The following is a 23,029-nucleotide window of genomic DNA, read 5'->3' as shown; positions in this document are numbered from 1 at the left end:
ACCCCCACCTCAACTACGAGGCCCACATTAAACACATATCCAAAACGTCATTCTTCCATCTTAGAAATATAGCAAAACTCCGCCCCACCCTGTCTTTGCCCGATGCCGAGAAGTTAGTCCATGCCTTTGTCTCCTCCAGGCTCGACTACTGCAACGCACTTCTCATCGGGATCCCTAGCAAGAGCCTTCAGAAGCTCCAGTACATTCAGAACAGCGCTGCTGGGATCCTGATGAGAGTGCGCAAATACGATCACATCACACCCATCCTCCACTCACTACACTGGCTTCCCATCTCCTCTCGGATCATTTACAAAATCTCACTGTTAACTCATCAATGCATTTACGGCAACGCACCCCCTTACCTCAAGGACCTGGTCAAATCCCACAGCCTCTCCACTCGCACTCTCCGCTCATCAAATGCAAACCTCCTCAAACCCACCAAAACCCACCTCCGCTCCATGGGAGACCGGGCCTTCTGCTCCATCGCCCCCGAACTGTGGAACGCCCTCCCTGCCCACCTGAGAGCACCACAGTCGGTCGACTCTTTTAAGAGCGGACTTAAGACTCATCTTTTTAACAAAGCGTTCCAGTAGCCAGATTTGTATTTTTTTTTTCTTTAGTTTTTATGCCACAGTGTCTTTTTAACCTTTCTGCTTTTGATGTTTTTAGTGATCTTTATTGTGTTGTGCTGTTTTTATTTCTTTTATTGACTGTAGCACTTTGAGATTCTTGGAATGTAAAGTGCTTTATAAATACAATCCATTATTATTATTATTATTCTCTCACTCACACACTGACAGCCAGTCTGCAGTACCATAGCCAACTACTGATCCAACAAACAGAAAAGTAAACCAGATACAAAACAGGTAATTCCCTAGTTTGAAAGGAGGAAATAAATGCATTTCTCTACCTTAGTGGGAGACCTGGCACTGGGAGGAGGCAGCTAGTTTCTAGTAGTCAGGGCTGTAGGAGCTGGTTGCAAGGTGTAGGCAGGCTGCAAGGTGTCATCAGCCACTGTGGATCTGTCATCGAAAAGGCAATCTGCAGCCTCGAGAAACGCTTTTTTCACAATTTCGCCGTCTTTGAATGACTTCTTGTGTTTAACAAGAACGTGACTGACGCGATAAGAAGCTATCGTTACAGCTGTACGTTTTCGCTCTTTTGCCACATTTCCCTTCTAACAGCCATCGTAGATCTGCAGATCAGACAGACGCACTTCCAATATCACATCGTGTAAAAGTCCTCATCCCATTCTGGATGGAAGTTATACGTTATTGGTTTCTTACTTGGTCCAGCTTCCCCACTCATTTGTATACCCTTTCTTTAGTAGTAAATAGTAGAAATTGGAAGGCTAACTAGTTAATTAGTCTCGCCGGTATTTTGTATTTTGTAGTTGGTGCTGTTGACTGCGCATGCGTGGTGAACCGTGTGTTAGGTGAAAAGATCAGATCGCAGACTGGCTTACCTGTACGTCAATCAAGTGGCAAAAGCCATAGTTAGGATGGAATTTTTTTTGAACTTTTTTTTTTTTTTTTTTGAACTTTTTTGTTGTTGTTCAATGCCATGCGATCTACCCATACTACCTTTGCGATCGACCGGTCGATCGCGATCGACGTATTGGGCACCCCTGGTCTAAGAGGACCTGCCAAACAGATTAGATCAGATTGTGGAACAAATTTCACAGGCGCATGCCGAGAGCTGAACATTCTGCTGACCAACCCCAACATGCCTAGCATTCGAAAGTACCTGGGAGAAGAGGGCTGCTCATGGGTCTTCAACCCACCTCATTCATCCCACATGGGAGGCTCCTGGGAAAGGATGATAGGGATATCAAGGCGCATACTTGACTCCATGCTGCTCAAGGCTTGCCCTTCTCACCTGACTCATGAAGTTCTCTCCACCCTGATGGCAGAGGTTACAGCCATAATCAACGCCAGACCTCTCACCCCCATCTCAATGGATCCAGACTCTCCTTTTCTTCTAACACCAGCTATGCTTCTTACGCAGAAGATGTGCACTCCACTTCCTCCTCCGGGAAATTTCAGTGATACGGACCTCCACAGACAGCAGTGGAAACAGGTTCAGCACCTTGCAAATACTTTCTGGAGCCGATGGAGACATGAATACCTCACGACACTACAGAGTCGCAGCAAGTGGCAAGAGGAACGTCCGAACCTCAAAGTAGGGGATTTGGTCCTTCTCAAAGATGCTCAGGCTAAGCGCAACGACTGGCCCTTAGGACTAGTCAGCCAGACATTCCCTGACAAGGACGGTAAGATCAGAAGAATCGAAGTGAAGATCACCAAACATGGGACGGCTAAAACGTTCTTGAGACCAATATCTGAGACAGTGCTTCTCATGTCGCCAAAGGACTGAGTATCCCTGAGTTAGTTCATAGTGGTATTTCCTCCATACCAGACGGGGAGTGTCATGGTTTCATAGGTTTTCATTTTGGAGACATCTAGTGGACATTTTATGACATTACATTTGTTACTGCCTTTATTCAGTTTCGGTTTTGATTAGTCACATGACGAACATTAGTCACATGACGTGAGCACACTGTTCAGACGTGATAGCTCGTGCAACAGCTAGTTGAGAGGAAAAGCTCCGGAGAATCTCTTTGTTTACATTCTTGCCCTGGAAAAGGCTTTGCTTGTAAGTTGCTTTTTCTTTTCTTGTTTAACTACAATGTATAATGTATATGTTTATAAATACATAGCTTATATTATTTAAGTATAACTATTTGTATTGTTATATTGATATAATATGTTGGCTACATACTGTTGATGTTGAAAGTGTAACAGTATAGTTTTGAGCATTACAGTAATTGTACTCTTATGTTTATTTACAGTTTTACAAAATAACCAAACGACCACTCATGTTTCTGAGGATTGAGTAAAAAACTAAACTTTACTCCAGCGTCTGAGGATTCATTTGTGTGTCAGTGTATGTTCGCTATCTGTGGAAGTTGCGCCCTGGTTACGCGCAGTGGGAACAGAATAGGGCATGTCAGAGTGATGAGAGTGAAGCACAGGGACGGTTTTCCCATCTGACCCCTTTTGTTTAGCCCACTGATGATATCAGGCCAACAGGCGTTGGTGAATGTCAGCAGCCTAACATGCAGATCTCATTATCAGGGATCATCGGTTGATTCTTTTTAACTTAAACTCCCGTTTCTGTAAAGCAAACCATTCGGCTAATTCTGTGTCTACTTCTCAGGCTTATTGGGTCTTCTTTGATCAATATTTTCTATTTTAAAAGGTCCAGGATGTAGATTTGACCTTTCAAATAGTGCTAAATGGGCATGATAAATCAGTAGTGATCTGATGTCTTGGTCGAACACTGGCCTTTACATACCATTTGCACGTTTTGTTTGTTTACCTGGATATGCACACATTTGCCACTATTTAAAAAAAAAAAAGAATATTGCAGATTGTACGTTTTAAAATGCTCGCCAAGAGAGCAGCAAAGAGCAAAACGACATGTTTAAGGTTTAATACCAAAGGCCCAAATTCCACATGTAATAACTATAACACACCATTAACATTCACTGGCGAGCATTCACACTTGGAAACCCGTCAATCAACTGTCCAATGCATCCTAGATAGTTACATGCTTTCCTAAAAGGGGCATTTTATATAATGAGTTTTATAATGAGTTGCAGAAAGATTGAAAAGAACACGCTAGAGGTTATGAGTCGAAACCGGCTTGATAACAGAGATTTAATGCCGAAACTGTGTAGAAACATCTTTATTACAAAATGATAACCAACTAATACACAGTATGTATCCACCAAATTGTGGTCAGCATAACATAGCACATGTAGTTTTATGTGAACAAAAACCCATAAATAAACACATGCAACGCTGTCGATGTCTTTACACGTGACAGAAGAGAACACGCTGATCTGATGGAATGCACAGAAAACATTAAAGAGCTTCTCATGAAAAATAATAATTGTTACTGAGAGAAACCGTCCTGTCTTGTTTTCGTTTTATATGACAGGTTTTTTAAAAATAAAAATAAAAAATAAAATAAAAATAAAAACACAGGTTACAGCTTAAAAGCTCCTCCAGCGTGAACTTGTGTTTCCGAGGCCACCTCTCTCAGAGCCATAACAACTCCGGCGACTTTCTGAAGAGAGTTCAAGTGAAAAATCAGAGTCCGGCTTTTTTTTCCACCCCCCCAAAAAAAGGGTTGTAATAATTACTATACATGTGGTCTGTGTCTGGGAGACACCGTGGCGTTTCCTCAGAAGAAGAGGGGTCGCTCCCTCAAAGCGCTCACACGGCTTTCCGGTGGTATTCTGGGGGCGCCACCTCGTAGTCAGTGGCACTAAAGAGCATAGATGAGTTCTTGACCAGATACCTAGGAGAGAAGAAAAAACACCTGTCAATTACTGTCCAGAGAAAGACTGACACCAAGGTAAATGCATGAAGGATAATGGGCTGATCTGAGTTAGAAGTACAGGGACTATATATAAATAAATATTTCACAGGCTGAAGGAATAATGAAAAAACGACAGACCCTGATCTTGAAAAACGGTAACTCTGACGGAGCTTCGGTTGGGACACTGAGGGTGGAATCCAATTTCGAATCCGACACAATTTCTTATGTATGACACGATCCCGATTGTTCTCTCTGATCCAGGATCAGATAGAGCTGGCTGATTTCCCCTAAATCAGCCAGATAGATCTGATCCTGGATGAGAGAGAAAAATAAATCGGGATCATTCTGATCCAGATTAAAAGTTTTGAACTGGGCCCTCCATCACTAAATTGGGAGCTTTGCAGTTTCGAAAAGGACATGTTCTGAAACTTTCTTTAGCCTTTGTTCACGGTTGCAGGATTGCCTGCATTACTTCCGTTGTAGCCTGCTGTCACTCACTGGTGTCAGGAAGTTTATGAATAACAAATTAATTCATCAAAAAAGTGTCTGTAGTACATCCCCCTATCCAAAATTATGATACGGTTAAAAAAATAACTAACATATGCGGAACATATCCTTTAATGAAGTGCCGTCATAAACATCTGTCACATTTAAGATAGGAAGCTTCATTTATGAGAAAATCCAAATCAATTTGTTGTCTGCATGGTTGGACGCTATGCCAATTTACCAGTAATTGTGATATGGTTGATGAAGAGCACATAATGAAACATTTCATTTTGCAACAGCTTCATTTTACAACACTGTGCAACAGTTTAGGTTAGCAAAACTCTACCCATGCAGCAAGACATTTTAAGTATGAAAGGGGAAACAGATAGTTAGGCCCTCAGTTTCTACATATGCCACTTAGTAAGTCTCTATCAAATTGTCACGTCTGATGGTGTAGCTCAGCGCAGACTGAATCCTGAGAAAGATGCATACATTTTACAGTCAGTAGGCAACATTTTTCCACAGTGAGGTTGCAATGTGTGGATATGACGTTAGGGTCACATTAGGAACATTGATGCGTTTTTTACGTCCGTAAAAATAAAATAAAATAAATAAATAAAAAAAACATTAGAACTCATGTTCTTTCATGTTTGCACATCTAATCCGAAATATTCGTCCGTCATAATTCTTTTCGGCATGCATCATATAGGTACATAATTCAGCATGGTTATGGGTGTTTCTTTTTCTATTCTCAAGAAGTGACAGGAGTAAGTGGCCCCGCGGTGGTGTAGCGGTCTACGCACTGGCCACTAGTGCATGCTGCCCACCGGGGCCGGGGTTCGTATCCCGGCTCGCCAGATCCAGATATGGCCGAGGCACACGGGAAGCGGCATATTGGCCGGCCGCTTCCGAGGGCGGTATAGGAGTATTTCTGGACTAGGATCCGTCGTGCAACACCGCCCCCTGGGCGCCGGAATAACGGTACTGGGCTCGAGGAGCCAGTCAGCCTAGTCTGCCTGGCGGCCTCTTCTGGGACTGCCGGCCACGGGGTCGTGCGGCGGATCCTATGCAATAGGCAGGGGATAATTGGATGCTAAGTTGGGTTAAATTGGCTACCAAATTGGGTGAAAAAGGGATAAAATCAAAAAAAAAAAAAAAAAAAAAGTGACAGGAGTACAACATCGTCCTCACTGCTTGATGACTCAATTTAGCATATTGGGAAATTTTGCAACGTCAATATAATAAAAAAAACACATCGGACTCTAATAAAACGCATCGGACATCAGTGTGCAAGGTCTCTGTGTATAACAGGATTTTTGGGATGAAGGATTTAAAAATACGCATACGAAAAAAACGCATCAATGGGCAAAGACCTTAACGTTCCATTCAGGGATGGACACAGGGAAAGCTTCTTACTTGAGGAAGTCCTGCAGGTAGTTGAGCAGTAGAGCCAAACTCTTCTCATCCAGAGGGGTGTAGGCCAACATGGCTCCTATACGCACTGTACAAAACACACAGGAACAAGGATGAACAAGACTGGAGTTGAGGTCAATGAAATGAATGCTCTCTCTATAAAGGTATGGTATAACGGTATGGCTGGATTGTTCTGAAAACCACATCACAGCATAAGTGCCACGATAAATGCTTTTAGAAACAATGCATTCTTTACATGTTGATGAAATGAATCATGTTAATATATATGTTATGAAATTAATCAATTTAATTCATGTATATATTTCAGGCATTGACTCCGCCACTGAAGAATGTGGCTTTGTGACATTGTCAAAGAATGAATGCTTTGTGACATGGTGCATCAAATATGATACTGTGAAAACTGTGTGTGCAGATGCCCCGTACCCAAAGCGACTTATTACATTTGTCTAAGTAGGTGAATCAGATATCCATTACTCGTAGCAAGAAAAAGTAATCCATGCTAGGGTAAGGGGCCATTGGCAGTCATTGTGCTAGAAGATATGAATTAAAGATTAAGTAAGAAACAAGGATTAATGGGGGGGGGGGATGAAGCGATGATTGATTGGTATTAACGGACCCTAAGTGTGCCACGGAAATAATCCCCACACCATTACATCACCTGAATAAATGAGAAAGTGTTCAGGTAATAAAGTACTGAGAGTGAGTGAGTGAGTGAGTGAGTGTGTGAGTGTGTGTGTGTGTGTGTATATAGTACGGTATATAAACACTAAGTTGCAGGCAACATTGCTCACAGGAGCTAAGCCAACACGTTCTAAATTGTCGTTCTCCCATTATCCTCTCTTTAACATGCCTCATTAACAAGACGAGCGTCCCTGACCACGACCTCTCCCAGCCAATCATCTCCTCAGGCTGAAGGCCGACCGCTGATGATGTGCAGCAGGCCATTACCTTAAAGCTCCGCTCAAGGTTTCCTTCATTAAAAAACGAGCTGATGGGATCCTGAGGTGCCATTTGCAGCAGTGGCAGATGCTTTAGACTCACTGCCACCCAACATAGTGCACATTACACTCCATCTTCACGCCTCATTGGTTCAGGAGAACAGGAAAAACCAACAGACTTCTAAGGGACTGACCGGGCCGCGATTTATGACGGAGGAAATCAGACCTTGAAAATGTGAAAATGGATGACCCTCACCCAAGCACAGTATTGTTTTCACATTAACCTTCCCATGAGGGGAAAGAAGTACATGATCATCCCAGCTAGAAAAAAATACTGATTAAAGCATCGGATCCTGTGCACCAGACCACCTGTTGGCACAACAATAGGCCTCCACACACACACACATCATCTGATTAAAGACACACTCTGAGACACATCAACGCTGGCCTAATACCAATGGCATTCAACAGACTATCGAGCTGTTCAGCCAACACTTATTGTTCCTTCAATCAATCTAACTTGTTTTCCACACGACAGGCTTCTGGATTGGCAGAGTTGAGTGGTTGTGGATCAGCGGTTCATTTGTAAATCAGGAGGAGGTGCAGAGCACCAGAGACGGGGTCGACCTGAGGGGCACCACGGCCCCGGAACACATGAGGAAAGAAACACAACCTGGCCTGAATAACTAACAGGGTTCCCACACCTTCTGAAACATCCAATTCAAGCACCTTTCAAGGACTTTCAAGACTCAATTCCCTCAAATTCAAGGACCCCAACACGGCATAGTTCGTGAAGCGTCATTACGTCACAGACGCCTCGAAAGTTTCAAACATTTCAAACATAGAACATTTTCAAACATCTGTAATGTCCATGTTTTTTCTGATATCTTCAAATGCTTCGACACAGTAACACATTGTAGTGCCCTCTATCAGCCTATCGACTGCCATAAATATTGACGTAGCAGGGCAAATTCTCCCAAGCATTTGAAAATTCTGGAAAAATCTAATTTTAAATGGACCTCTTATCCTTTAACATCCAAAAGAGAGACGAAAAATCCATCATGGCAGACCTTATGGGTTCTTTTTATTTATTTTTTTATTTTTATTTTCTGAGTCCCAGTCATATTTTTCATTTGATTGTGATAGAGATATTAGAGGTTTTGACAGGAAGGATGGGTGAGAGAGAGAGAGAGAGAGAGAGAGAGAGAGAGAGAGAGAGAGAGAGAGAGAGAGAGAGAGAGAGAGAGAGAGAGAAGGGATGACATGCAGGACATGTCCGTGGTCGGAATCGAACCGGGAACCCTGCGGTTACATGGTCGACGCTTAACCCGTTACGCCACCTAAGCGCCCCACCTTATGGGTTCTTGAGGCAAATATGTTCCCCATGAGGAAAGACACATATGTACCAAGTTTCATACATTTTCATTCAACAGGGTGGAAATGCCAGCATTCTGAAGTTAATTATTTACTTTTGGTTATTATAGCACCACCTATGGTCTAATCGTGGTCATTCTTTCTGCCATGCTCTCCAGTTGTGGCATGCAAATTCCTAGCATTTTTGGTCAGGGACTTTTTTAGCTATTTGACCAAAGCCAGGAAAAGAATAATAAGAAGTAAACCACCAATAACAATACTGTTACTGTTCTACTACGTAGTAATAGTAGGAACACTAATAATACTATTATATATACATAGAGCAGCAGGAGAGAGAGTAAAAGTGTAGAGTGCAGAGTCTAGGAGGGGGGTGTTAATGGAACAGTCTCATGGCCTGAGGGTAGAAGCTATTCTGAAACCTGTTGGTCCGGGTCTGGATGCGTCAGTTCCGTCTGCCAGATGGAAGCAGAGAGAACTGAGATGGTTGTTGTAATACAGATCCATTGGCGCAAAAACTAATAGCCCTAATTTGGGCTGATGGTCTGGGAGTCCTCTCCCAGGAAAATGTGCTCTTTTCTAAGTGCATTTCATGCAATTCTACAGCATGGTTTTTAAGCAGCCGTATAATTTCTCACTAAGATACCAAGCCACAACGCTGAGGGTATGGAAGTGGTGCATGTTTCATTATTTCAATGTGCCCCATTGAGCAAGCATATGAGCATACTGTTGAGCACATGAAATTAACCTTGGGAAATGTTGTTTTTGATTAACTTATTTTCTGCCTGCCTTTTGATTTTGAATCAACCTTTTGATTGTTTTGCTTTGGTCACACAGGATCCGACGCCAATTAATTGCTTAATTGGAGACTGCGTAGCCTATTCCATGCAAGGAATTATACTAACATATGCAGCATAGGCCTAATTGGCTACATCACTGATAGGGATTTTCCCCAACTATCCAATTAAAATAAAATTGTAATAGTCATTTACAAAATATGCAAGCAATTAAATGCTTTAGGGTAAGCAACTCCTCATTAACACAACAATCAAACAATAACATTTAACAGTGCGATGACATTCATTCATAATGATGAAAAAAAGGAGAAGAAAAAATCAATAGCAAGGTTCCACAGAAACGCAGCAGAAAACCTCAAGGAGTGCCTGCACACATGTGCTATGTAATATGTTCATAAGCCTATCATCACCAAACGTTATGCAGTTAGGGTGAGTCAAAACAATTTTTTACATTACTTTTATAATTCTCTCCACTCGTAGATCCTCCCCAATCTAAATGGTAAATGGACTGACTTATACAGCGACTTTATCCAAAGCGCTTTACAACGGCCTCTCCTTCACCCATTCACACACCAATGGCAGCAAGCTAACATGCAAGGCGCCGGCCCACTCACTGGGAGCAATTTGGGGTTCAGTGTCTTGCCCAAGGACAGCCGGGGGCTCGAACCGCCGACCTGCCAACATTGCGATCAGTAGACGGCAGCTCTACCTCCTGCGCCACAGCCGCCCCATCTACAGGGTACTGGCAGGAGTCTGCTGCGTGCTGGTACATTCCCTTGTTCTTCATCACTGCAGCTCAGCACGTGCACCACCAACTGCCATTGGTTGTGCTGATCCAGTAGGCTGGGCGACTTGATAGACGGCCATAAGTGCAGGGGGCTTTTTTCCAAATGAAAAAGCTTACATGGGCTTTTTACAAACCAGGCCAACGGTGAGATAGGAAAGTGCCTGTCACGCGCTGGGCTTTGGCACCCAGAGAGGAGATCAAAGGGAGCGCGAACGGGAGCATACACAGCATTGAAAGATATCGAAATTGTAGAATTGCGTGACATATCCACATATCCTCCGGCTGCATTTGTGAACAGCACAACGTTGTGTCAGAAGTCGCGCTTCCACGGTCACATGGTACACTGCACTCTATATTTATATGTCAGAGAATGTTTCTATGCATGAAATTGGCTGATTGGCTACGAGCAAAGAGGGTACATCTTATGTAAGATGCTTCACATGTATGTAGTGTAGTATTGTTTTCATTCTTTCTCAGTGAGAACGCTGAGACGCTGATGTGTTCTAGGAGATACAGGTGTTCACTTGAAACACAGTGCTTAAGCACATTGCAGAGTTCACATTCCCTACCACTGTGTACTACTGGTACTACTCTATGTAGCGTGTCTGTAGTAGGGTTGTCAAAAAGATCGATACTTCGGTACTTACTCGATACTAAACATTTTAAACGGATACGATACTAGCTTGCTGTGGTATCGATACTAAAGATACCAAACCACTGACTTCGATACCAACAGCGCTTTCTCTGCTAACGTCTGCTCCTATGCCTATGGTCTGCTGCTAGCCTGCTACAGTCCACACACTGAAGCCTGCGCATGCGCCCCTCCCCCTCTGCTCTGCAGAGTAGTGCTGTCCCAAACGACTATTTTTCTAACGATTAATCTAGCGATTATTTTATCGGTTATTCGATTAGTCTAACGACTAATTTATCGATAAGTCTAACGATAATTTTTGTACTGTAAAAAAAAATAAAATAAAAATAATTTTGTCTCCACCTCACTGCTATGTTTAGCCAACTTGAATGCCAACATGGCCATTTAGAAGTCTGTCCATCACCACAACACATAGCTAGCTAACGTTACTCTCGCTGCTATGTTATGATTAGCTAAATTGATGCTAACGTAGCATGCGAGCTACGAGCTAGATAACGTACAGTAGGTGCTCGCACCACAATGACAATAGGCTACCGTAGCTAGCCAGCTACATAGCTAACGTTACTAACACCAGAAGACAAGACATACGAACTGTGGTGAGCTACATTGCTTGTGTAACATTAGCTAGTAGCTATCCATTTTTCACTCATACACTTAATTGTCTCGCCTGGTAAAATAAAGGTAAAAAAAAAAAAAAAAAAAAAAAAAAGCGCCATTTTGTTTATTTACGACTAACCGACGCATATTACGCTAACCGACGTATTGACGTAGTCGGTGACGTCGACGACGTCGAATAATCGTAACAGCCCTACTGCAGAGTGCAGACTGCTTTCTCGCTCTGCACAGCGCTGAACTCGCCACATGTCCCGGCTTGTGATTGTCTCGCTACTACCAGCAAAACAAGATGGAAAGAAGACATGATATAACCATGGCAAGTGTCGCAGCAGAGCCTCCGCGGCCAGTCCTGGTTGACAGGGAAAAGAGTAGAAGTGCTGTTTGGAAGTATTTTGGCTATGAAGCAGATGAACGTGGAAAGGCAAAGCATATGGATAAGCCGATATGCAAACACTGCTACCGATTTGTGACGACCAGGAGCAGCAGCACATCAAACTTGGCCAAGCACCTTAAAGACCGACATCCCGATCTGTATAAGGAATTTCGAGAGGTAAGCTCCCGTTTGATCGTGATTTAACTGAGTTGTATTTACATCCTAAACGGTAACGTAACGTTGCCAGGGCATTAGCCGAGTAAGCTAGCTTGCAAGCTAGCGCTAGTCCATAACGTAAGGTTACATGGAGCTAGCTGCCAACGTTAGCAGGCATGCCCGCAGCCCGAGTAATCCTAATCGACTGCTTTAACTTAACGAGATACAAACGTATTTGCCTCTGCTAAGTGTGATGTTTCTCTTATAGCTCCAGAGTGACGCTCAGGAGAGTCAACCTGCGCCGGCTCCAGCGATACCAAAACACAGACAGCCTTCGCTAACAGCAGTGTTTGAGCAGCAAAGACATTATGATCCAAAGTCACAAGAAGCAAAGAAAATAAACAGGGCTGTATCAGAGTATGTGTGCATGGATATGGTCCCCATTTACACTGTAGAGAAACCTGGGTTCAAACAACTTCTTAAACAGCTAAATCCAAGGTATGACCTTCCTTCACGTAATTATTTCATGAGCACTGAAATTCCTGCATTATACCATGCAACAAAACAACTGATCATGGATCAGCTTTCAGAGAACATAGTTTTTTTGTTTTGTTCTTTTGCACTACCTCAGAGAACTTGAAAACATGGTATGCTACAGTAAGGTGGTTGTATTTCCTATGTTTTGCACTACCCCAGACAACTTGTGTCAAATGTGTCATTGGTTCCAGGTTATTTTTTGGCTGTGGGCACTAGCTCAGACAACATAAAGAGGGTTGTCAATGTCATTGAGGTTAAATACTGAAGTTGTACTTTTTTGTTTTGCACTACCTTATACAACTTTTAAAAATATTGTATTAATGATACAGTAAGTTTTTGACAATAAAAAAAAAAAGTTTTACAGCAAAGTAAAAAAAGTCTGTGCTTTAATTTGTTCTGTGTGGTATCGAAATGGTATCGAGTATCGATACTGAACTGGGTATCGGTATCGAAGTAAAAATTCTAGTATCGTGACAAGCCTAGTCTGTAGAAGAGGAGCGACACACTCAATAGAAAACGATTCTATTTAGCACAGACTAAAAACATTACACTTGGGGCCGGTTTCACAGACAAGGCTTAAGCCTAGTCCTAGACTAAAAAACATCTTCAATGGAGATTTTACATTGAAAGTGTGATTTAGTCCAGGACTAGGCTTAAGCCTTGTCTCTGAAACCGGCCCTTGGTCTCACAATGTTGTGAGTTATCTCAGCCTTATGGGAAAGGACTGTGGTAACAATGAAAATAGAAAAAAACATCCATCAAGCCCGTAATCAAACCAATTCAACTCTTTTAAGAGCACGCGGGGGGCGAGTGAACAAGTGCACACTTGGAGGAGGGAGGGTGGAGAATGAAGCGGCAGCCGCAGTACGCTTACGTACCAAAGAGCCGGAGCAGGTGTGGAGCCCCGTAGACCTGAGACATGGGGGCGTCAGGGTGGTCGGCCAGGATCTCAGCATACTGGGGCCTCTCAAACTTGTAGAGCAACTGGGTGCCGAGCATCACGTTGAAGTACTCCCTGATCCCTGCTACCACTTCATTCACCGCATACTCCCTGAGAGGAAGAGCAAGGTCAATGATGCAAAACAGAGGCTGTGGTAGTTGGAAAGTGTTCAGTTCAGTACTTGACATTCACATTCTATTCTATTCTATATATCTCACAATTTTTCTTTTTGAATAATTGACTTGTAGCTCAAAAATAAAGATAGTGTTAAAGCTGGCGGTAAGAATGAGGTGATCCCCAAGAGTGAAAAGGTGAAATGAGAACATTCTTAACTTGAAAGTTAAACGACATTAAATGACAGTTTTGAGGGAAAGAAATGTGGTACGATTCAAGGTCAATGATGCGAAACAGAGGCTATGGTAAGTTGGAAAGTGTTCAGTTCAGTACTTGAGATTATGGGTTGAAAATGGCATCATGGTTAAAACAAACAAAGAGTTTAACTGCTGTAAGAGTTGTACAGGGGAGGCTGGTGAATCTCGAGATCTGAAGACGGGCTCATTGTAATGCATGGGATGGAAGGAGGAATGGTATCAGATTCATGTGTTTGATACCATTCTTCATTGTAATGCATGGTAGTGGATGAGGGATCATATCAAACATGTGTTTGATAACATTCCTCATTCCGTTCCACGCATCACAATGAGCCCGTCCTCCGATTTCTACCTCCACCAGCCTCCACTGCTGGACCCTGACCCTGACCCTAACACTGACCCTTATTATTATCTAACCTTATTATTAATTAACCGTGTTATTAGCTGCCTTATGAGGTGTCGTTTTGCTTACTTGTTGTCTGAGGTTCCTCTTGATTTCTTGTAATTTGCATAGTCCTCCAAGACAGCCTCAACATTCTTCTTAGCAGGCAGGTGAAAAAGCTGCAAAATAAGAGGATCAACAGGCAACTCAGAGAAGTGTTTTCCCATTTCACAAAGTTACTACATACACATTGACCCTTCAAGATGCGTTGAACACTTTAAAATGTTTCAAATGAGGCTACACCACGACAAAACGACGAACAAACGCAATTGCAATCTCGCAAAAACTTTTTCTCATATGCCTTGCCGATGGATGGCCATAAACGTTCACATCTCTCCAAGCAACGATTGCATAATGTATCTGCGTGTAGTTTTCTACCGCCATTTTCAAAATACATTACGGATGTTTAAGATATATTCACCCCATACTTGAATTTTGGAAATGTCATTCTGGGGGAAAGAAGATGGGCTACGTACTTTTTTTCAATGTTTCAGTATTTGAACATTGATCATCAGCCCGACAAACGTCACAGCATATACGACGCCAAACGTCATCCCCTCGCCCGTCCACAGAAGGACAACAGAACAGTGTGACCTGATGTCAAGTCAACATGCAATATTTTATTGCGGTGAATATGCTCCATCTCTTTCATTACGTGACCTTGCATAATCATGCGCCATTTAGCTGATTATGCATTGAATTATACGACCGCAAAATCACGTTTTTCTGGAGGGACTGACAAGTCATGCATTGAATGTAACCAAGTGCTGAACAGTATTAAGTAAACCACAATACATTTGTGGGTGTCCGCGTCACCGTTATCGGAAAAACGCACCTTATCGCCGACCCCTCGACTCCAAAAATTAAATGAAAACACCCTTGCAGCGTTATCGTATGAGCTCACGGATTCGGCGGAGTCGCGTAGCCGTGACGTGCAAACGATATCAAATCTTCACCGTTTCAGACAAATCCGGCGCCGTGTAGCCTATGCCTAAAGGTAGTGCCCCAGGCCTGGCTTGGACGGCCCATCCCTCACCCCCACCTGTTTCTGCCTGGTGATCAGGTCCCAGTCGTCCACCAGCCAGGGCTTCAACTCCTCAGCGATCTTCACCTTCACCTCCACACGGTTGGTGAACGTCTCCTCCTGGTTACAACACAAACAAACAAACAAACAAACATAAACCACAGGATCGCTTACACACAGGGTGTTACATTGCATCTTATTGTGGAAATAAGAAGAAAAAGTAATTGGGCAAACAAACTAAAAAAGTCACATATTTGAGAGATGAATCCATTCTCAGTGGGTAGTGGATGTATCTGAGGATAACACACAGTGAGGGTATGAGTCATACACGTACACTTTCCACGGTTGGGTCGACACGAGCCCTCTTCTTTCGTGGTGGCTGTGGCATCTCTCCTGTGCTGGTGCCTTCACCCGCCCCTGGTGCTGGACAAGAAACACACAACATATAGTAGACCCACTAGGAATGTGACGAAAGAAATAAAAGCTGAAATAAATAAATCATTCTCTGTACTATTTTTCGGACATTTCACATTCTTAAAACAAAGTAGTGATCCTATCCTAAGACGGGGAATGTTTACTAGGATTAAATGTCAGGAATTGTGAAAAAACGTTTAAATGTATTTGGCTACGGTGTATGTAAACTTCTGATTTCAACTGCAGCTAACAAGCAAAACAAACTCAACCGATGGCAAACACATACTGTTCCATGCAAGAAATCTAAATGAGTTTAAAAAACGGACAATATTTTGACTTACTCTTCGGTTTGGTCTTTTTCGCTTTCCTGGAATGAAAATAAAATAAAGATACATTTAGAGGGCTCGTTCGATTTATTTAGTAACTTTCTAGACTACTTGCGGAAAAGAAAATCATGAAGAAACTCACAAATCAACATTTTTCTGCTGCACAGCAGCTATCTTCTTGCTCGGTGCTACACCCCTCATCTTCCCCTCAACATAATGCTCCCTGGAAGACAGAAGAGAATATACAACATTACACACAGTCAATAATCAACAAGAAAAGTCCTTCAGAACAGTGGCGGACTCAGGCTGTTTGAAGGACAGGGGCGAAAATACAAAAAAGGTCACCTACTGGACAACATGGGACCCCATCAGTGCACATGGTCAAGTTTAGACCATTGGAAGGGCAGCCAATAGGGCACATCCTCTAATTTTGCCACTCAAAAGGGCACTTTAGTGTGACGTTTTTCAACTGTGGGGGCACATGGTCAAGTTTAGACCATTGGAGGGGCACCAATAGGGCACGTCCTCTCATTTTCGCCACTCAAAAGGGAATTTTTGCCACTCAAAAGGGCACTTAAGAGAGACGTTTTTCAACCGTGGGGGCACCAGGAGGGGCAGTCGCCCCCCCTGCCCCCCCCCCCCTGAGTCCGCCAGTGCTTCAGAATGTTGTTATAGCTTCTTTTATCTCTTTCACTGCATGCAGGCCTATACTATGTATTGTCGCTTATAGTGTGTATTTACCTTCTTTACTGCTAAGTTCTATTGTGGAAAAGCAATATGGGCAATAAGTACTGTACATGTATGAGAGATGCTTTAGTACACATATTCTAATAATAAACAATAATAATAAACTAAGTGGAACTCACTTTTTATGTTCGCCCATCTTCGAGTCATCATCGCCATTTCTGGGGAGAAATTGATTCGTATTTAATCTCACTTTTGAACAGCTTTCATTTGCAGGCAGGTTGTATAAATTAATGTTGATAGATTACAGTATGACCATTCCAGCGATAGTTTCTCCAAACCCCAACTTGGGACATATTAATAGGAACTTACTGATTAGCCTTTTGAAGCTCTTTTTGTTTCGCGAGGTTGCTGTCCACATATTTGAGAACCCTGCTCTCAGGGACCCATTCATCCCAGCTGAAACAGAGAGATCAGATAAAGAACAGCATAGTTCCACACATTCATTCTTGTTAAACAAAGGTTAAATCTGTAGATCTTCACTGGGACTAAAACTATTGAGGAGTTAGGATGATACTGATTTCACTTCATACACGGGTCCTAAAACAAATGCCATACATCCCCTTTGTGCAACAGAAAGAACAGTAAGAACAGGCAAAAATAACTCACTTTTTGTTCCATCCGCTATAATGAATGAAGTATTTAATCTGCTTGTCCTTGATATTGATTTTCACACACTGTAAAACAAAATATTAACATGATGTTTATGTTAATAATATGCAACGTCATTGTTTTTGTTAGAGCTGACTGACTTCGAATGCTACAATCTCAAATGACTGTAACCTACCTTTGCTTCGTAAAGCAATGGCCCATGAAAACACAGGACTCTTTCACCTGAAAACAGAAATGGCCAATCAATGTTGAATGGATATGCGTTAGCTACTAACTAGCAAAAACAAATAGTGGGAGTCAATAGATGATTCATCAGCCTCTTCGACATTATTCATGATAAAAAATAAAAATATTATAGATGTTGATCTGGACTAGCTGTTAGTAAAGTATGTGATCTGGACTAGGGCTGCACGATTTGGGGAAAAAATCGAATTGCGATTATTTGGACAGATATCGCGATTGCGATTAATTTGCGTTTTTTTTTTTTTTAAATAGCAAAAAAAAAAAAGTTGTTTGAAGTTTTTGTAAAGTGTGGCCATATCTCCGGCTAGGAAGGTCGTATCAACGTGCAGTTTGTTTGTACGTCTTCAGGGGACTTAGAGGCTCCCTCCTCTAGCACCCCCACAGCCCGAGCTACGAGTGAAAGAACTAAACTTACATTGGGTTGCTTTAAAGTTGGGTTGCTTTAAAATCAAGCTTCAGATTAAAACATGTGATGGAGCATTACTAACCTGACTCAGGTAGTTTGTTTCACACAACCATCTAGGAAAGCTTAATTGGAAGCTGTTTGGAAAAGGGCAGGTACTTTCAAAAAATACTTGGCAGGTGATTGGATGAATCTATCTATCACCTATTTTCATTGACGTTCACGTTCATTGTTGACGTTCATTTTTGACGTTCATTGACGTTGACGTTCATTGACGTTGAATCCGACGCGCTGTATGACGTATCCGATACGGGTAGTGGTGGTCTAGTGAGTTGGACTTGTGATCGGAAGGTTGTGTGAGTTCAAATCCCGCCTGAAACCACACCACCAGTGGCGTGTCCAGACCTTTTTCACTGGGGTGGCCCAGGTGGGGCACCTTGTTATGCATGGGTGGCACAATTTTGAGAATTTAACACTTAATTCCCTGCATTCTGGTGAATTTGTACACACCATTTTGTGCTTTTTATTACCATTTCTGTCTCCACTCCCCATTGTATACTTTAATTGGGCTACTAAGGTCATGTTCTTACATGAAAATCTGAATCATGACCCAGAGCAAGCGGATGAGTTTGCAACATTGTTGCATAAATTATTTCTGATTTGCGTTCTCACAGCCCTTTAGTAACATAGGCAATTGAAGCAACATACGTGGTAGTTGATTGGTCAGGAAAATAGAAAACTGCCCGTTTGTCCCGCTCTTATCCAGATCAACACGCATGCGCTGTTGTTTTCCTATGGACAGCCTCGATGCGTTGTTTCTAATCAGAGTGAAACCACCCTTTTCAAGCGCCGGACCATGTGTTGGTTGTTTGCTCCGGGAGTGACTTCGAATGTGCGTTCTCACAGCTCCAAACAACGCAGAGCAAAGCGAATTTTATCCTAAACTCTGATTCCAAGTGAAGCAAAACGTTTTAACCACTAGCACAACACCGTAGCCTATATGTAGCTATGCAAAAGTCTAACGTTATTAATGGTACTCACATTTCTTCAGGAGCGCCAAGACCAGCACACCTCACCGCTGATCAAAAATGTGTTCTGTTCGAAAAGTTCGTCTCGTGGCGCGAAGTGGCCTCTGCTCTGAGTGACTAGGCAGATGGCCAATCAATCAGGGTGGCACCTAGGGTGGCCAATCAGATTTCAGGGGTGGCACGGGCCACCCCTGGCCCCCCCCTGGACACGCCCCTGCACACCACTACTAGTGTGCCCTTGAGTAAGGCACTTAGCCCTCAGTTACTCCAGGGGGAATGTCCCTGTAATTCGTAATTGTAAATCGCTTTGGATTAAAAGCGTCTGCTAAATAGTAAAAAAAAAAAAATAATAAAATCGCAGGGAAATCGCAGGCTTTGCGATTAGCTAATCGCATCATTTCAAATCGCGATTTCGATTTAAAATCGATTAATCGTGCAGCCCTATTACTGATTACTGATTACCGGTACTCCTTTAAAAAGTAATCTAGTTACTTGACTGATTACTTGATTTTAAAAGTAACTAAGTTAGATTACTAGTTACTTTTTTAGTTACTATTGGCAGCTGCCTAGGCACCCGACCCCCCCCCCCCCCCCGCAACATAAAAATGAAAACTGGTTTTGCCAAAACTCACTTTATTTTAACAGTAACTTAAATTACATAATTAAACTTTAAACAATAACTTAAAACAACAAAATAAAGAGTCTTTCTTTGCCTCACCCAACATAAATACTTGTTTTTAAACAATAAAATAAATATAATCTTTATTTAACAGTAACTAGCAAGGAGTGGTTTCACAAAACCTAAAACCTACCCTGACCATTCAGATATGATCCTAATATAATCCTAATCCTAAACTGGGTGAGTCTGAGTTTATCAATGATCAACATTTATGTTCTTGTCATCCTTTGCTGACACAAACTCAAAATAATCCTTATATTTCCAGCTATTTAACGCATATCTCTGTTCTCGCTCCATTGTGTAGGCTACGCTTCTGTTTACACTGTGCAATCAGCGTGGTGATACACGTGAGCGATTCTGCTGCAATCTCGCGATAGTCGAGAGCCGTTTTTTGCGGGCATGGCCTTCCATAGTAACCTCGTGTTGAAAACGTGAGCACTGACGTCACTCCCCAAGACGCGAGAAATGTTTGTTTACTATCGAACATTACAAAGAAATACTGCATTTAGCCTAAGTTATGAGGTAGTAACGCAATAGTAACGCACAGCCACTTGAATAAGTAACTTTAATCCGATTACTGATTTGGAAATAGTATTGCGTTAAAATACTCGTTACTGGGAAAAGTATTCAGATTAGAGTAACGTGTTGCCGGCATCACTGCTCGTAACATGCGGAATTCCTATAGTCATAATATTTGATGCACGTATTCGATTAAAAATGATACAGGGTTGTTAGACACAGTCTTCCTAACTAGGTAAGTACGTTAGATGGCTTTTTGTTTGGGCTTAAGGTCCAATATACAATCGCCGAGCCAACTGTGAAAGTGTGCGACGCATGTACCAGAGACTTCCGCGATCAGAAAACATGATGCTGGGATTAAGAAGTGACTGGGTGCAATTATTATTTATTAGTCCTGTACTTAACATCAGTGTATGGAAAGAGACAACTCCTGTTCACTTCGGTTTACACAATCGACCTGTCCTGCATATAGCAGACACATTTCAGTGAGTGGCCTTCCCCTCTAAGTGCGCCATCTTAAAGCACGTGTCGACACGCACGCCATGGGCTAACTAAGCTAACACAGGAAAAGCCTGACACTCAAATAATTTAAGTTAGAAAACGTTCATTTTAAACATGAGTAGAATTAACTCCTGAACGTCCGAGCATCACATCATTGTGACTGGAATAGCCATTCAAGGTAGCGAGACCATTGGACATGCTCAACCTCGTGGTTCGCTAGCAGCTGCATTGCTCAGTTACACTCTAGCTAACGTTACTACTCTCAGCGAACAAGGTATATAATTGTATCACGCATGTGAACCAAATGTTTGAAGACAACATGATCACTAACAGGCATCAACAATAGTTTCTCACCATAAAGGAACGTCTGTGGACCAATTTGTTCTTCGTCTAGCCCGTTCATTGTACCTGGTGTGAGGCGATGTCTTGGCTGAACTGAAATGCCCTTCGTTGACTACGCAGACCCATTACCCTGCTGGTGAACGGATACGCCCACACTTTGTGTAGTCCAATCATATCAGTAAGCGAGGGTGAATGGATACGCCCACACTTTGTGTGGTCCAATCATATCATTAAGGAGAGTAGCGTCATCCGGGTATTTTGCCCTTGCATGCCCCGCCCCCTTTTAGGTGAAGACTGTCCCCCTTAGTTTGACTGGCAGTACATTCAAATTCCGCATAACAATGAATGAATGAATGAATGGTCTTTATTGTCATTAATACAGTACAGGTACCATACAACGAAATTTAGGAGGGGGGTCTCCCCTGGTGCTAGGAAAAAAAGACTAAAAACAAGAAGGGAAAAAGAGCTGGTTTACATAAATAAAGGCTATATACACTATCCACTATACTATACTATACTAATAAAACACTGTGCTGTACTCTATGCTATAATAATGCATAACATAAGAATACAGTGTTGCTTTGAGTCCAAATCGGCCAGTCAGGCAAACGATTATGTAACGTCGTTGCCGATCAACCATCGTTGTCGTTGTATAGAAACGGGTTAGTTAATTTAAAGAAATATGGGTTGAGTCTGAGGTGTCTTAAGCTGACTTAGGCCTACAACTACCTTATTGAATCTCCAGATGTAATGTATTTATGACCTGTATCCCTTTTTCTGTCGTTAATACACTTTATTTTTGCTGTTTTGGTAGTCTGTCCAATGTGACTAGCTCACTTGCCCCCCTCCGGCACTAGTTTTGGCTATAGCTTGCTGTTCATTATTTTCATGCTAAATCGTTTTCAGAAGAAAATAAATGCTCTTCCTATTTGGTGAAAAAGTAAGTAAAAAAAATAAAATAAGTAAGTAAAAAATAAAATAAGAATTTGTTCTTGCCTGCCTGGTTCTTGCCTGGTTAAATAAAGGTAAAAACAAATAAAAATAAAATAAAATAAAGTGTTTGTATTCTATTTTATTCTAGAATGTGAGAAAGTTGTTGTTCCCATGTCAGAGCACTCCTTGTTTAATTTAGAGGCATCTGTCTGGAATAAAGACATTACATTCTACACAGACAAAGCAAAAATCAAAAGCTGAGTCGGGAAAAAACTGAAGGCAAAAGAAGAACATCAACAACAACAGTCCCTTGAAATGTTGTCTGCCACTGGAGAACTGCCCCTTTGGTCTCAGCACTGAAGGGTCCCACAGTTGACCATTTTCATCCTCTCTGTGGATGGCATGAAGCGACAGATCTCTTCTTGTAGGCCTACTGTTCTTCGCTCTTTGGGGAACTAAAGAAAATCATAAACTGGGATTTGTTTTATTGTTTGACGTGCTAAATACGACGCAGCAGCTTTTAGCCATGGTGACACACTAGTTTTTCCAATTTGGCCCCGGCACTTTTCCATGCTCGATTTTACCCAAAAGGGTCGTTCTGATGACAGGGAGGTGACATAATTATGTCTGCTCATCCGCTCTTGCTTGCACAAGCACACATATCACCAACCCACCCCTTCATATTGCCTTCCTTCCCTCCCTCACTCCATCAGAAAACTCACCATGTCTTACAAAAAGAACACATCATATTATGTCAAACTTTTATTCATAGCATTTGCACTGTACAACAGCACACAGAAGCTGTTGCTCTCTCCAGTCTCTGTATTTATCTGTCCCAGACAAAGTGTCGTAATGAGGTGTACCACTTGCTTACATTTATTCAGATTGTTCTGTCCGCTGATTATCAGGCTTTCATCAGTGGGGTTATACTTTCGTGTAACTTGGCCAAATTGTAAACGATTACGTTACATTA

General features: G+C 42.2%; 2 protein-coding genes across 2 annotated transcripts in view; both read right to left on the bottom strand.

Moving 5' to 3' along the window:
• The window catches only part of LOC308162493 (nucleophosmin-like), a gene marked incomplete at its 3' end in the record, with an annotated part of 58,642 nt that extends 37,451 nt beyond the window's left edge, over positions 1-21,191 (bottom strand). The window contains exon 1 of the mRNA XM_080536642.1: positions 21,136-21,191. Coding sequence (XP_080392768.1) covers positions 21,136-21,184 — 49 coding nt within the window. The 5' untranslated portion in view covers positions 21,185-21,191. The remainder of the gene's footprint in view (positions 1-21,135) is intronic.
• Positions 4,284-20,979, bottom strand: LOC308161829 (mortality factor 4-like protein 1; the record flags this gene model as incomplete). The annotated part of the gene is made up of 13 exons (XM_080535908.1): positions 4,284-4,368; positions 6,292-6,376; positions 13,414-13,586; positions 14,319-14,407; positions 15,331-15,432; positions 15,647-15,735; positions 16,068-16,093; positions 16,195-16,275; positions 16,919-16,957; positions 17,109-17,195; positions 17,406-17,473; positions 17,584-17,630; positions 20,970-20,979. The coding sequence occupies 13 exons, from the start codon at positions 20,977-20,979 to the stop codon at positions 4,284-4,286; spliced, it is 981 nt and encodes a 326-aa protein (XP_080392034.1).
• Positions 21,192-23,029: the final 1,838 nt, after the last annotated feature.

This window comes from Nansenia antarctica (assembly GCF_963989245.1).
Source record: "Nansenia antarctica genome assembly, chromosome: 7".
NCBI lineage: Eukaryota > Metazoa > Chordata > Actinopteri > Argentiniformes > Microstomatidae > Nansenia > Nansenia antarctica.
The sequence above is the reverse complement of the archived record's forward strand: the minus strand, read 5'-3'. Positions and strand labels throughout refer to the sequence as shown.